This window comes from Octopus bimaculoides, unplaced genomic scaffold, assembly GCF_046866305.1.
Source record: "Octopus bimaculoides isolate indiv1 unplaced genomic scaffold, ASM4686630v1 contig313, whole genome shotgun sequence".
Lineage (NCBI taxonomy): Eukaryota > Metazoa > Mollusca > Cephalopoda > Octopoda > Octopodidae > Octopus > Octopus bimaculoides.
Genome location: NW_028315562.1, coordinates 1 through 18,000, shown reverse-complemented (window position 1 = coordinate 18,000; position 18,000 = coordinate 1). Strand labels below are relative to the sequence as shown.

The following is an 18,000-nucleotide window of genomic DNA, read 5'->3' as shown; positions in this document are numbered from 1 at the left end:
TTCAAGTGGCTAATAATCTCGCTTAAAGGTACTTTATTTTTCAATAATGTTAGCTTAAAGAAAATAGGAACTTAAAATCTCATTCCACTTTCCACTAAAAACCATTTCACTTTATTGATGTTATTAGCATCTTTTGGAAAAAAAAAACTCTGAATGTCATAACTTTAATAAGCTAGCTCAAATTTTATAAACTTTGTTTCTTGTTAAATCAAACAGCAGTTTCTCTTTTGATCTGAAGCGCATTTAGTTAGAGTTCTCTTTATTATTACAGTTTGCTCATTCGCAATAAAGATATGATGTGCGGATGTCACCTGCCAGCCCTAGTGAATTATACGAAAAATAACTATAACAGAACTCTGACTGTCACGGGCCAGTGTCAGACAGATTTAGGCAAAAGAATTCCTATACTGAATTATTCGCAATGTACAAGTAAGTAAAATCCTCCTTGTTTCTGTTGTTCTTTTATTATTAACACAAAGAAAACTTCGGTCATTCTCTGCAGCTCGCAATATAATGTCTTACGAAACCGGACCAACAGATACAAATATAAAGAAATAAACATTTTGCCATCCATACGCTTCACATCCACACGTTCTCTCTAGTGCACTAAACTGTATCACACAAACTTTCATCCACACACACACACGCACATACAACAGCGAACAGCGCGCGCAGGCATGAATGGGCGTTCACATACACACACATGTATAGGGGCACACCCTCTTTCTAACTCCCCCTCTCTTACGTACATTCTCACTCACATCCGTACGACTACATAAGCACAGAATCCAAAAAATAAGACAAATATTGAAGAGGTCATGAATGGCAACAAAATGTCTCTAATAGCCATAACTGGCTGCGAGAATAATTGGTTAACAAATTGACGAATAATAAAGAAGTGAAATAGAACCAGTGCGTGCGATTATTATTGGCATAATGACCTTCCCGAGAGACAACAAATGCTTTAGCATTCGATCCTCAGAAGAGGACAGCTTGGTAAGAAAGCCAGCCCTCACCTACCAACATGAATGTTGGCTAACGACAGAAAGAGTACGATCACAAATAACAAAGGTCGAAATGCGCTTTCCTCCGAAGAATCTCTAGAATAACGTTACTCGATAGGGTGCGTACTTCGGATATTTTCGGCGTCTCCCCAACCGGCAGAAAATCTAAGAGTAGACCAAGAACAAGTTGGCAAGATAATATCGATAGTTTCGGTCAGTTCCATTCGAGAATCCAACCAGAAAGTGTATTGACAATTGCTTCTGATAGGACCCTATGCAGGAGGTACTTCAGGATTCTGTCTTCATGACCCTCACAAGAATAATGAACATATTGGATGGCTAGATGGAGGGATGTGTACAGAGTGTTTGGGTTAAATATGAAGATTTTTATATCCCATTTTTCAGGAAAAGCTTAATGTATTGGTGAATAGTCAATGGCGTTGGAGTGCATGAACATAAAGTAGCTGAGAAAAAGTTAGCTGACATCGAGGATTGGGCTCCATTTGAATATTGGAAAACAGTCACATGTGTCATTATGATTCGTACCGGTTATCAAAATGCTAACATCGTGCTTGCTGCTCAATGCTCTGTGAACACTGTGAAGGCTGTAAGACGTGACATGAAGAGATTCAGCAGAAACTAGAAGCTAAAATTCGAATGCGAGAAGAAAATTATTTGAGAAGATCAAATATCGAAACGAGAAAAATTCCAAGAGACAAAAAAACACAAAAAAAACAGGAATATAAAAAATCTGACAAGATGGGACACTTCATGAAGATCAAATAATGTAGACGGTACAAATAAGGTATTGTTACACATTTGTGAAGAGAGGGTAAGAAAATGGCTGTCGGAAGAATGAGAGAAGAGCAAAAGTGGTTTCTATAGGAAAAAGGGTGAGCACAATTAGGGAGAGACGGCAGAAGAGTGTTAGCTTGGCTATATATTAGGGAGTGAATTGGTTGCAGTTAGTAGGGGCCAAACAGTAATGAAAGGTAAAAGGAGGAGAGAGACTTGAATGATTTGGAGGTAGAAACCAAAGCAATGCTTAAGCAAGTGCACGTGTGAGGGCAGTTGTGTGTGTGTGTGTGTGTGTGTCTCAGACATGAATATCTCTGAGTCCCTGTAACAGTGTGTTTGTGTTTGTATGTATGTGTAAAAGTCAGAAGACGCTATGGGAAAGAGGTGTGTGTGTGTGTGATAAAGTGTGAAGAGAGTAACTGGGATGACCGAGGTGAGATGTGTGTGTATGTAGAAACTGCGAGTTAGTATGTGAAATGTGTGTAAAGTGTAAATGTCGGGGTAAAGGGGCAGGGAGAGGTAATGTGTAGGTGTTACCCTCCCAGGCACAAGTCCTAGCAAGGTTGTTTATGGAAGACCAGCAGTCAGCCATGCATACCGGCCTCCCCTCTCCACGCCACCAGTGTTATCCAAGGGAAAGGCAAAGGAGTTGATACAGCTTGGCACCAGTAATGTCGCAACTCTTTTCTACAGCTGAGTGAACTGGAGCAACGTGAAATAAAGTGTCTTGCTCAAGAACACAACACGCAGCCCTGTCCCAGTTTCGATCTCACAACCTCACGATCGTAAGCTCGACGCTCTAACCCCTGAGCCATGTGCCTTCACATACATACATACATATAAAAGTACCCTGTTGATGTTGAAATTCTAATGAAGGAGCCTTGGATCTAGATTAGAAACTGGTTCTGTCTCTATTGGCAAGAAATCTTGAAATAAGACTGAATAATGACATACATACATGAACTTATATATTCAATAGAGCAACTTACTATTGCTAATCTTTTCTAATTTTTATTCAAATATTGTTTGGCTCAGTCCATATATTATGACCATGTTTATTGTTCACATGTTTATAGTTCATATATTATGAAAATGTTAATAGTCTTTGCTAATAAATAAGGACATGTTTATAGTCTTTGTTAATACTATGGGTTATATGTCTGACATGTATTGATTCCAACACTTAACACGTATACATTTGCTTGACATCACAAAGTATTTCTTGTTATTGCTATGCATGACACTATTTGGTTCCTAAATATGGATAATTATTTATGTTCTCTAGATTACTCGTTATTTCAAAGGAATTTACAGTGTCAAACATGTTCAGGGATGAAGTGCAATGATTCAGAAGTGACAAACTGTCCAGGAGCAGAGGTATAAACTGAAATGTTACTTTCTTCCTTTTCATTAAACATATCCACAACCGTATTTTATATTCACAAAATGAAAATACAATATACTTCTATATTTAAGAAATGAGGAATTATTTACATTATTTACATTTGACGGATATTTGTCCTCATCTTGTTTGTTGTTAACACAACGTTTCGACTGATATACCCTCCAGCCTTCATCTCTTGGGGCATATAGCGTGGTGGTTAAGAGCGCGGGCTACTAACCCCAAGATTCCGAGTTCGATTCCAGGCAGTGACCTGAATAATAATAATAATAATAATAATAATAATAACAATAACAACATCGAAAAATACCTTAGGAGAACCCAGGTTCGAAATTTCCCCAAAACACCTGACGAAGGCTGGAGTGTATATCAGCCGAAACGTTGTGTTAACAACAAACAAGATGAGGACAAATATCTGTCAAATGTAAATAATGTACATAATTCCTCATCTCTTGAATATAGAAGTATATTGTATTTTCATTTTGTGACTATAAAATATGCTTGCAGAATAGAAGCATATTTCTCTTGTGTCCATTTAATGCATTTTCTGTTTTATTTGCTATCCTTGAGGAGTTCAGTCTGATAATTTTATTTCATTATCATCTTTCAGTGCGGGTGTATTAGTTTCCGTTCCTGATGAGTTTTGCACGCTTTATTTTCTTCGTAAATTGTGTGCGGAAAAAATCCCTTTGTGCATTCCTCGATTGAGAAAAAAACTTGGATTGAATGATGCTTTCTGTTTTATTGGACAAATTCCGCCGAGGTCGACTTTGCGGGGTCGATAAATTAAGTACCAGTTACGCACTGGGATCGATCTAATCGACTGCCCCCCCCCCCCAAATTTCGGGCCTTGTGCCTAGAGTAGAAAAGGATACTTTCTGTTTTATTGGGATTATTTGACGAATTTAAGGTGGCGAGCTGGTAGAATCGGTAGAATGCTGGACGAAATGCTTAGCGGTATTTCGCCAGATGCTGCGTTCTGAGTTCAAATTACGCCGAGGTCAACTTTGGCTTTCATCCTTTAGAGGTCGATAAATAAAGTACAAGTAAACCACTGAGATTGATGTAATCGACTTGTCCCCTCCCCAAAAATTTCAGACCATGTGTCTATGATAGAAAGGATTATTTGACCGATTTTAAGTTTGATGGTGAATGACAGTGTTGTGATTTTAATACTGTGGAGGCGCAATGGCCCAGTGGTTAGGGCGGTGGATTCGTGGTCATAGGATTGCGGTTTCGATTCCCAGATTCCCAGACCGGGCGCTGTGTGTGTTTATTGAGCGAAAACACCTAAAGCTCCACAAGGCTCCGGCAGGGGAAGGTGGCGAACCCTGCTGTACTCTTTCACCACAACTTTCTCTCACTCTTACTTCCTGTTTCTGTGGTGCCTGTAATTCAAAGAGTCAGCCTTGTCACACTGTGTCACGCTGAATATCCCCGAGAACTACGTTAAGGGTACACGTGTCTGTGGAGTGCTCAGCCACTTGCACGTTAATTTCACGAGCAGGCTGTTCCGTTGATCGGATCAACTGGAACCCTCGACGTCGTAAGCGACGGAGTGCCAACTGATTTTAATACGGCTAGTGATTCGATGGCCATATTTACATTACATGTGATCCGAACGCGTTGGCATTCAGGAAGCATTCATGAAATGTTATTTATAAAAGGTAAATATCAATAAACTTAATAAGGGATCACTTATGTTGTTATCTTACAACACTCTCGCAAATTATTTTCGGTCTCATTTGCTGTTTTGAGATTTTTTAGTAGCAATGATTAAACTCTCTCGCGTTGTAAACATCCCAGTTGTAGTTGTTGCTGTAGTTAGCAGTAGTCGTACTAGTGAATGTCGTAGTTGTAGTAAATGTAAATGACTTTTATATCGATTCTTACAGCCAGTTTGTCGGATGGCTTTATCAATGAACGGTGTTACAATGAAGTTTGAAAGGTCCTGCAGCACATACAGAAAATGTGTGGAAGCCATGAGAAACAATAGTCATACATGCATTAAATGGACTGATGGCATTTCCTGTACTGGTTGTTGCATCAGAAACTTATGTAACAAGAATGCCTTCATTGGTAAGTGTTATTTATTATCTAATATAACTACATCTGATTTATTACACCTTAATAGTTAATAAGAACATTGATTAATTGTTTATATATAGGAAGCTATTTTATTGTGTGCATGTGTGTATATATGTGTGTATGCACATGCACACGCATATTTAAATATGTATATGAGGGGGGAGAGATACCACCTCTACAGAGATGATGCCTTGCTAGTTACCAAGAGCATAAACAAATCCTCTTTAGAACGAGCTAGAAAAGATCTACACAGTTTTCTCTATCCTAATCCTGTCTATTTTGAAAATTCCCACAAATCTACTAACTTTTTAGATGTAACTCTAAACTTAGAAACCTCCCAATACTCCCCTTATCACAAACCTATACAATACCTTAAATACTTAAACATTCATTCCAATCACCACAAATCCATCTTTGATAACATAGTCAAAGGTATCTCGATCCGCATATCTGACCTCTCTACCGCTGAGGTAATATTCAATAACCACGCACCATATTACAACCAAGTCCTCGCTGCGAGTGGCTTCCCCCAACAAATAAAATAATCCCTAATACTAGGCTCAAGCAACACATATCTCAAATCACATCGCAACGACACACCAACCATCAGAATCACAACAGACCATACATACACTATGCTAGAACCCCGAGAGAACCCGCATTAAGACAACCTATACCACACACGAACACATATAACACTAGGTCAAAAGCTAAAACAACGGGCCATGCTATCCAACACCATTTTCCAAAAATATAAATAGCACTGCCCCTATATATATATATATCATCATCATCATCGTTTAACGTCCGCTTTCCATGCTAGCATGGGTTGGACGATTTGACTGACGACTGGTGAAACCAGATGGCTACACCAGGCTCCAATCTGATTTGGCAGAGTTTCTACAGCTGGATGCCCTTCCTAACGCCAACCACTCAGAGAGTGTAGTGGGTACTTTTACGTGCCACCGGCACGAAGGCCAGTCAGGCGGTACTGGCAACGGCAACGCTCAAAATGGTGCATTTTACATGCCACCTGCACAGGAGCCAGTTCGGTGGCACTTGCAACTATCTCGCTCGAATGTTTTTACACATGCCACCCGGCACAAGTGCCAGGAAGTGCTAGTATGTTAATGGTATTTTTAATTTATCAATAACCAGAATAAGTTTGCTTCCCAATCATGTGGTTTGGGGTTCAGTACCACTGTGCAGCATGTTAGGTGTCTTCTATTATAGTCCTAAGGCAACTAAAGCTTTGTGAGTCAATTTGGTAGAGGAAAACAGAGAGAGAGAAGCACAACTTTTATATTTGTGTTCCACAAAAACTGAACTGTGAGTGGTGCTCGTGGCATTGTTGCTTCTCCTGTCAACCATTTCACACAATGGAAGACGCATTGAATAATAGGTAAGTGTTGGCGACAGGAAGGGCATTGGAAGTAGTATGGAAAAACGGACATAAAGCAAATAAACAAATGACTTCCACCCACCCCTTTTAATAGGTGATGGATGTGTTGGTGGTTTCTCTCACCCACTTCTCCCTTGACTGTATGTAGTAGTTACTGTTTACTGCTATATAGTTCCTGACTTCTCAACCACAAGTCCGCTGAAGACAAATTGTCCAGCTTCCTAACAATGACTATTATTTCACCAAGCCCTATTTATCATCGGAGCTTTCACAAACTACTCCAACTGGCCAACATGTTCCATGATGTGTGATTTTTCTCAATGGTTTTAATTTTGCTGTCTACCTCTTGTGTAGACAAATGTCATTATTTTATGACTTATGAAATTCCTGGATGAAAAGTGTATCCTCAATTGCTAACCTAGTGGGGAAACTATCATGCCCCTCCAATATATGATCTTAATGGTGTGTGTGTGTGAACTAGAATATATATTTAAAAATATACCTGGTAGATGGCAGAATTGAAATACCTGGGGGTCCCTCGGTGGAATTCTGGTTTAAGTACCCCATATAACCCCTTATAACTTTTTTATTTGTTTGGAATTCTCAGAAAATTTTTGCAAATCTTATGATTATGGGGGGGGGGTTTAAATTTTTAAACCCCTCCACCCCTCAATAAATCCTAAAAGTTGTACTTTTTCGAATTTTTTTTAAATTAAGAGTTTAAAATATGGACAGTGCAAATTTTTTTTATTAAAACCCAGCGATGGACCACTCTTGGGTGCATCATCATTCTATGAAAAATGTTTATCAGGAGAAAATATTGAAAAATATCAATACAGGTCAGAATGACAATGAAATGAGGAAAGTATCAGGCGGTGATGAGCTGTGTTAAAAATAACAGCTAAATCGCCCTTAAATCACACACACCCCAAAAAATCTTTTTTTCCCATAATCGTATGAATTCCCATGTGTAGAAGACAAATTTGCAAAAAATTTCTGAAAATTCCAAAAAGGTTACGAAGGGTTATATGGGGTGTGTTAAACCAGAATTCTGTCCATCCCTCTACATTCTAAATTCAAATACTGCTCAAGTCTACCTTTCATCCACCTGTAGTGGACAAAATAAATACTGGAGTCAATTTTCTTGACTATAGAAAGCAATGCCCCCAGCATGGCCACCATCCAATGAGAGAAACCAGTAAAAGAATAAAATGATAGTTTCTCAGAGAACAACTACAACAGATTCAGCTTAGGACAGGGTAAAGATAGTGCAGCAAACAGTTTTGAACTCAGCATTTACAAGCTTGTGCTGTGTATATTAAACTACTTGCACAAAGAATTTACTTTTACTTTAAAAAGGAAAAGAATGCAAACCTCATGGTTGCACCAATTCAAGGATATGTAACATGCATCACTCAGTACACATTTAATTCAAAGTATCCTTTTCCAGAGATGCTGCTCTCTCTCTCTCTCTCTCTCTCTCTCTCTTAAACTTAAGTAACTTACATTTTGGGAAAGTCTTATTGGCTATACACAGACTGGCCAACAACTTTGCTGCATTTCACTGGGGACAAATTACACCTAGCTATAATGGGAGGTGATTTTAGCGGAGGAAACTTAAGGAGCACAGAGAGAAGCAAAAATGAAGAGGAAAGTTTTACAGAAACTAAAACAGATTAGTAGCATGAACTGGAAACCAATTATTAGATCACATAAATAGCTCACACATAGAGAGGTCAACAAAGGAGCCTCTACACAGCCACTCAACCTGCTGGAAGTAGCACCAAATTTTACTGAAATCATGCTCTACTATTTTAAATACAGAAAAGGTATACTGGATAATGTAGTCAGAGATATTTGAGAGGGTCCAAAAAGTCCCTGGCTTTAAGGGTATTGCCAAAGGCCTGGTTGGAAGCCCAACCGTCTGAGTTCTTTTACAGGGCTTAGAAAAACTGAAGATCCACAATGTGTGAATCTGAGAAGGGAATATGTTGAATAAAATCATAATTAACTGGTCCTCCCGTATTTTCTTTTACTGAAAGCCAGGAACTTTTCAGCACCCCTCATCTAAAAAGACAGGATGGTCATGGGCTGGAATATCTGATCAAGAATAACTTAAAAACAATAACACATACAAAGACAGATGAATTCATACACTGATACATAAACATAGAAGAAAGGAAAAGAAGAGATACCCTAGATTCTGGTTCTGAATTATCTGAAGGTTTATCTTCTTCATCGTCGGACTGGTCACTGAGACCATTGCTCGTAGACTTGCCTTTATAGAAAAGGTAAGACACCAAAAGAAAGAAAGAAGAAAGAGACATGTAAATAGAGGAATTTATCTGTAAATAATGTGACAATTATTCGGTAGCCATGATAAAACTCCGAGTTTCGGATGCCAGGGCGGAAACCCACGCCGGCATCTCTTCAGTTCTCTGGCCATCGAAGAATGCTATGAAAATTTATCTATCCTTGATTTTAAAGAGAACACATAATGATGTGAACGCTACCCATCTATAGTTTTCCTGAACTGTATCTATTACGAAACCAACGGAAATCATTTATCTGTAACGGTTGACTAATAAATTTCTGTTTTAATTTTTTTTACGATCTAATTTATCCTTCATTTATTTTATTTATAAGTCTTCCCCTGCTTATTTAAGTATTGTTCTTTCCTTTTATTGAAATGTATATTTTATATACATTTATACTTTTCTTCAAATTCTGTTTACTATTGAATTTTTTAATGTTTTATCTTTTTTATATTCCTTCTTTACCCTTATTTGTTTTTTATTTTATTTTATTGTACCTTCACTGATCTCTATAACTCGCTAGTTAGATACATAAGCATTATATATAGGATATCATTTCTTAAACTTATAAGTAATTTGAATCCTTTCAAGAAATGTGTTAACATTTGCTCTCTAAGCTCATAAAGCCCTGACGAGATTCTGCTCCATATAATTGAAAATGGTACCAATTCTTTGCATATGACCAATTGCTTAGAATTACGTATCACCTAGGGGCATGAATCGAAATATTTCTTTTAGGGCTTTACAACTTATAATTTATTTGTATTGTTTTATAAGAATTTCATATTTATATCATACAAATAAACTATTTATACACCCACGATTTTCTATATTCTGTCTTTCAATATATATATATATGAAAAGGAGGGGGTAATATTGGACCTATTCCTATATATATATATATATATATATATTTGTTCATATGATGATATCTCCACAATGTGTTGATGAGATAAACATGTAATCGCTACCAAAATAGCAAGAGATTTCTCCCCAAAGGTCTAAAGTAGACTTCTTATGGATCGATCTCCTTGGTTATATATCAAAAATTTAAATGAGAGTTTTGACGCTAATATCCATTATTATTGAAGTTTATTCCTATGTCAACATTTCTGTATAAGGCTACCTTTTACCCTGAAGATGTGTAAGGTAATTTATTTATTTAACTTGAATTTGACAGTTAAATATAGCCTTATACAGAAATGTTGACATAGAAATAAACTTCAATAATAATGGATATTAGCGTCAAAACTCTCATTTAAATTTTATATATATATATATATATATTCATTTAGAATACAGAGATGCCTGTAATAGGACATCTAACCCGCTAGAAATAGCAGCAAGACTACATACCACAAAAAGTAGGGATAATTTCGAAATGGAATGAAAAATAAAAACTTTTACCAATCTATATTCTGTACCATGGTTTCGAGTCAATTTCAGTAAGATAAAAATTATATATCTCACAAAGGTCGGACTTTCATCGGCAGAATGACCAGACAACATTCGAGATACGAGTCAAATAGCATGGTTCATATTCGAATATCTAATTTTCCAAATTTACCGCGTGTTTGCGGTTTACCTATTCGGCAGTAAATACACAAATGCCGATTTTCAATCAGAAATTAGCCAAAAAAATTTTTTATCATTATTAATAAATACAGGGTAGCAAAAAAATTTTAGAAATTTTATTTGCCACCAGTGGTCTAGAGGGGGTAAAAAAACAGTCAATAGACTAAGTATTATTCATTTAGAATACAGAGATGCCTGTAATAGGACATCTAACCCGCTAGAAATAGCAGCAAGACTACATACCACAAAAAGTAGGGATAATTTCGAAATGGAATGAAAAATAAAAACTTTTACCAATCTGGTAAATTTGGAAAATTAGATATTCGAATACGAACCATGCTATTTGACTCGTATCTCGAATGTTAGATGTCCTATTACAGGCATCTCTGTATTCTAAATGAATAATACTTAGTCTATTGACTGTTTTTTTTACCCCATCTAGACCACTGGTGGCAAATAAAATTTCTAAAATTTTTTTGCTACCCTGTATTTATTAATAATGATAAAATTTTTTTTTTTTTTTTTTGGCTAATTTCTGATTGAAAATCGGCATTTGTGTATTTACTGCCGAATAGGTAAACCGCAAACATGCGGTAAATTTGGAAAATTAGATTTTCGAATACGAACCATGCTATTTGACTCGTATCTCGAATGTTGTCTGGTCATTCTGCCGATGAAAGTCCGACCTTATATAATTTTTATCTTACTGAAATTGACTCGAAACCATGGTACAGAATATAGATTGGTAAAAGTTTTTATTTTTCATTCCATTTCGAAATTATCCCTACTTTTTGTGGTATGTAGTCTTGCTGCTATTTCTAGCGGGTTAGATGTCCTATTACAGGCATCTCTGTATTCTAAATGAATAATACTTAGTCTATTGACTGTTTTTTACCCCCCTCTAGACCACTGGTGGCAAATAAAATTTCTAAAATTTTTTTGCTACCCTGTATTTATTAATATATATATATATATATATATATATATATATATATATATATATAGGTGGATGTTTCTCTATGTATGTATTTTTAATTGTCTTTATATATGTGAAGGCGTGTGCATGCGTGTGTTGTGTGTATATGTGTGTTTTATCTCTGTATGTGGTTTTCGTGTGCATCTCTGACGTGTGTCTCATTTATAAACGCTGTAATTATCTTTTATTTCTATAGACAGGAACAATTCCTTTGTATTCCATCTGACTTTCAAAAAGCCCAACGAATATAAAATCTCTGATGAAAACCTGTCAATATCTGTGAGTAGATATCTGTCTTCTCTTTGTCCCTCTCTCTCTCTTTCTCCTCCTCTCTCTCCGCATACTCACACACGCACTCGCATGATTTATAGAACAAATTCCAAACATCAAATAAATAATGGACTCAGTACCTTTAGTAGATAGTATTATCGATTTTATTCAAAGACGACAGTACCATTTGAAAATTCACCAGATCAGCTTTCCAAAATATTATTTCCTTTCCACGAGGAAGACAAACATAGAAAATATTCTAGAAGCTAGAAAATCTATATACATTTAGGATAACTTTATGTTCTACAGATCAGGGATTTTAACTATTTTAATCTGTAGATTCATCTTAACTTTTATCTTTTACTTGTTTCAGTCATTAGACTGCGGCTATGCTGGGGCATGGCCTTGAAGAATTTTCGAGTTGAATGAATCTTAATTTCTTTTTAAGCATGGTAATTATTCCATCGATCTTTGACCGAACTGCTGAAACGCACCAGCACTGGTGGGAGAAAAACACAAACACACACATATACATAAGATAGGCTTCATTCCAGCTTCTCTACCACATCCCGTCATAAGGCTTTGGTCATCCAGGGGCTATAGTAGAAGACACTTGCCCAAGTTGTTACGCAGTGGGACTGAGCTGAAATCCATGTGATAGGGAAGCAAGGTTCATACCACACAGCCGCGCCATACCGAAAAGTCTCCCAAAAGATATGCCAGTTGTCATCCAGTGGCAATATCATCTCTCACACACACAGACGTAAACACATGGACAGATAGAGATACATAAAATAGACGGGTAAAATGTAACAAGCGAGAAAGGAGGAGACACATGGAACAAAGAGTTACTGAAGAGGTTACAGAATGTGTGACGAAAGAGGTTTGACAAACGTATAAACTAGAAATAATATGAAGAAAGCTCAAGTGAAGGCCAAATAAATAGTGCGTGCGTTTAATTGGCAACAAATGACTGTCCCTATGTATAACAATGTCACAGCAAAAATCTTACAAAACAAATACAGAAACGTATCATATATATATATATATATATATATATAACCGACTATTGCAGATTGAGCACGAGTTATCAACCTTGACGGGAACATTCAGTGTTGAATATTGTGGGTAAGCAAAAACTTTTATCACTTTTATTCAAATTTATTTTTGCTCCAAACAATCTAGTGTTATTTTCATCGTATGTATTAAATATTAAAATGCCTAACAATGCTGTATTTGTGACCCACAATATACACGATTTATACTGTCAGTGAAATGTTAAAGCGTTTTAGCATACAAAAGGCAATCACATACACGTATAGACATACTGAGGGAAATTTCTATCTCTCCCCCTCTCTCTAAATCTATGCACACACATATATGTATATAGATAGGAAAATAAAGAAATGGGGTTAAACGCACGTGTTATTCAAATCTTTATACTTCCGACATATGTTTCGAAGAAAACATTGGTATTATTCCAGAAGGAATAAAATGATGTAAAACAATGCGACCTTCTTGTCAGGGAAAAATGAGAAACAAAACATATCAATAAGCCATTTTAAGCGAATGTGATGACTGCGTATATGATGAAGGGAACGCTGGCAAGTTATTTCTTTTTAAATACCAGACATATCAATAAAAGCAACAATACTGGGCTTAGTAAACTGATTTGGTCTCTGAAGGAACATAAACAATTTGATTTGGAATGGAATATTCTATCTAGGTCCTTTCCATATGATAAAGATAAATCTTTTTCGCTTTGTAACGAAGAACTCTATCTCAACCTGTTCTCTTGTAAACACGTTTAAAGAATGCGTTTATGGTTACAAACATTGGCAAAAACATACCTTTAGTTCCTATAAGTAATTTCTACTAATCTATAAAATTCGAAATTTAACTATCTTCCTACATTTCATTATACAGGTAAATCATTGAATAATTTAATTTAAACTTTAAATCCTGTATATAAGAGGATCTGTATGTATCGAAACATTTCTGGCGATTAAAACGCTGCCAAATCGTACTTACTCTTCCTTTTGACTCTTTAACTTTTTACTTTTTATAAATATATATATATATATATATATATATATATATATGCAGGTATATATAAATATATATATATATATATATATATATGCATATATGTGTGTATATATATATATATATGCATATATGTGTGTATATATATATATATATATATGCATATATGTGTGTATATATATATATATATGCATATATGTGTGTATATATATATATATATATATGCATATATGTGTATATATATATATATATATGCATATATGTGTATATATATATATATATATGCATATATGTGTATATATATATATATATGCATATATGTGTATATATATATATATATATATGCATATATGTGTATATATATATATATATGCATATATGTGTGTATATATATATATATATATGCATATATGTGTATATATATATATATATGCATATATGTGTGTATATATATATATATATATGCATATATGTGTATATATATATATATATGCATATATGTGTATATATATATATATATGCATATATGTGTATATATATATATATATGCATATATGTGTATATATATATATATATATGCATATATGTGTATATATATATATATGCATATATGTGTATATATATATATATATGCATATATGTGTGTATATATATATATATATGCATATATGTGTATATATATATATATATATGCATATATGTGTATATATATATATATATGCATATATGTGTATATATATATATATATATGCATATATGTGTATATATATATATATATATATGCATATATGTATATATATATATATATGTATATATGCATATATATAGACAGATAGATAGAAATATATATTATATGTATTTATTTATTTTTATTTCAGTTCAGAGGAAACTAAAAAGGTATTTACTATATACAGTGACGTGTTCAGTAATATTACTAGAGATGAACTGTGGCATAACGTATACAATATTATCAGCACATCACAGACGTTGCGTGACTTGGAAATTCAGCAACATAACGTAGAATTAATTGATGGAAGTAGGTATTAATTTTGTTATTTTTTCTATCACAATTACCTTAATATATTTGCTAACACAGGAGACACAATGGCCCAGTGGTTAGGGCAGCGGACTCGCGGTCATAGGATCGCGGTTTCGATTCCCAGACCGGTCATTGTGAGTGTTTATTGAGCGAAAAACACCTAAAAGCCCCACGAGGCTCCGGCAGGGGAAGGTGGCGAACCCTGCTGTACTCTTTCACCACAACTTTCTCTCACTCTTTCTTCCTGTTTCTGTTGTGCCTGTAATTCAAAGGGTCAGCCTTGTCACACTGTGTCACGCTGAATATCCCCGAGAACTACGTTAAGGGTACACGTGTCTGTGGAGTGCTCAGCCACTTGCACGTTAATTTCATGAGCAGGCTGTTCCGCTGATTGGATCAACTGGAACCCTCGACGTCGTAAGCGATGGAGTGCCAACAACAATTTGCTAACACAATCACTTTTACTACTACGCGTTGCTGTTATTGTCAGAGATAGCGGTAGCTCTCTTGTGATCTGTATTGTTGTTGTCCTAGTTGTTATCTTCTTCCTTGTTCAGGCTATTTTCCGTACCCTCGATGGAGTGTTGTTGCAACCAAAGCTGCCGCTGTTGTTCTTTCCATACTTGTCACTGTTTCTCTCGCGTTCCTCTCATGATTCCCTTCTGCAATCACCAGGAAACTGTTGTTGCTGTCAGCATTGCCAGTTTTTGATCATAATTAGTTTCATCTTCACTATTGCCATCATCTTTGTCGTTGTCGTCATCGTCAACATCATCAATTGCTAATACCATTGAGGGCACACACACACACACACATCTGTTTCTTTACCTACTCTCGAAACCAGAATAATTTCAATAAATCAACAATTTTTCTTTTTTTGAACATTTCTTCGTTCAAATTCCTGCTATGTGTCACGCTCGGCTGTCTGTGTTTGTGCATTTTCGTTTCGTTTGAATTATGCAAATTACCCAAAGGCCAAAACATTTTTTAATTATTCTGTAGAGAAGAATTGACAAATACAAGCTCAGCTTGACTAAAACATTACAAAATTCAGTCGATTTCTTTAACTCAAACAGGAAAATTATTTAATGCTGTAAATAGTTTCTCATGGCGTAAATTCACTTTATGCGATGTAGTCATGTTTACTTTTCAACAAATGTGTATTGAGTTAAACAGTGAATGCAGCTGCTCGTATATTGGTATGTGTGGTGGTACATACATACATACATATATATATATATATATATATATATATATGTATATATACGTACGTACCTACATACCTGCCTACATACATACATGTATATAATGCGTATGATTGTACGTGCACATATGTATGTGTGTATAGGTGTGCGTTATTCCCAATTTTGCCTCAGCAGTCAACTGCGTTCACTAATACACAGAGGACGAGGGGCGACTTCCGGCTGACACCTTGTCACTGCTTCTATAATGGATGATTCAGTCCACCGGAATAAGATCGGTGCTTTGGCTGGGATTTACAGGAGTTACATGATGGTGTGGCATGGTGTGGCATGTTGTGGAATGGATTAAGTGAACCATTCTTTTATTATAATACTGTGACCGGTCCCTGGTTCTCGAACTATTTGCGATAACCTGTCATATCAAGTATTCAAGAGGACTTTGAAGATGTAGAGTTTATTTCGGACAAGATATGGCACCCCACAACATGTCAGCTCATCCTTCTTCAATCAGAGTCCATCTTTCTTAATGACTGCCTCTATGTCACTGCCTTACATATCCATGCTTTGTAATTTTCTCACTAAGGAAGTAAATATTTCTTTCCTGAAATATCATAGACGGTTGATGGTGAGCCATTTTCGAGGGAATTGATTTATAGTTCATTGTTGAGGTCATGCCTGGCTTGCCTCAAGGAGCGTATTTAATAATTAGAAAATGTCCTTTCTAACATAATGAGCAAATTCCTGTTAGCACAAGAGTATAATCTCTCCAGATATACTGATAATGATTCATGAAGCATTGCCCCCAACTCAGCCAGCACGTCCAAACTATTTATTTACAACAACTACTATTACTACTACTACTACTGTTGCTGCTGCTGCTACTACTGACTTTTATCATATACATGTTTTGCTTCTTTTCCAGGGATTTGTAACGGAAACACAACCTTAAATAATGATATATTCCAACGGCCAGTGACGAAAATAGGAAGTAATGCGACGATTCCATGTCATGCAAATGTAGCAACAAGATACTGGTTCGTTTCTATTGCTTTATTTCTTCTCAGAATCGAAAGCTTTCAGTGTCATCCTATTTTGAGAGAATGTTACATGGTAAAGAAAACAGCTAGAGAGATTAAGATGACGAGATTAACGTCCTTCGGTTGCAATCACTTGTCACAATAATTTTACGTTTTATATAGTGTTTTATATATTTGCTTTATATATTATGTGCTTTGTAAGTGTTTTATATATTATGTAACAGAATTGTGCTTTGCTCTAACTTCCAAGTTTTTATTTGTTGCCAATATTAGACAAAGATTGAAGTCAAAGAACTGGCAGAATCGTTAACTCGCCGGGCGAAAGGTTTAGTAGCACTTTGTCTGTTTTTATGTTCTGGTATCAAAATTTCGTCAAGGTCCACTTTACTTTTCATCCTTAGGAATCGATAAAATATGCATCATTTGAGCATTGGGGTTGATGCAATAGACTTACCTCCTCCTCCAAAATTGCTGGTCTTGTGCCAACATTTCAAAGTAATATTAAACAAAACATAAGCCTGTCCAGATGGAAAATTCATTTTATATTTAGTTTGAGGATAGGGATCTGGAATAAATAATAGATGTCTCACAAAAACGCATTACACTGTTTACCCTTCTTTTACTAGTTTATGAGTTCAAATCCAAACTAGATCGATGGTCTCTTCATTCCTCTGAGATTGATGAGAAGAGAATGAATAAACACTTCTGACAATGTTTTACATTTATTTTTCCAGTTCTTCCAGAAGGTTGACACATCTAGAAATGGCATCAAGCCAAACTAAGACATCACTAAAGTGTTCACCATTTACTGGTATCTGTCAAGAACCAGACATTTCACCGTGTTAC

The 18,000-nt window shown here is 35.6% G+C and overlaps 1 protein-coding gene across 1 annotated transcript; it reads left to right on the top strand.

The window, feature by feature from the left end:
• Nucleotides 1-277: 277 nt before the first annotated feature.
• Nucleotides 278-17,997, top strand: LOC149128954 (uncharacterized; the record flags this gene model as incomplete). Its single annotated transcript, XM_089346889.1, has 8 exons — nt 278-429; nt 3,088-3,179; nt 5,100-5,283; nt 11,757-11,839; nt 12,906-12,958; nt 14,755-14,912; nt 17,040-17,151; nt 17,889-17,997. Coding segments are annotated over exons 1-8 (927 nt in total), but the record flags the coding sequence as incomplete, so codon positions are not given.
• Nucleotides 17,998-18,000: the final 3 nt, after the last annotated feature.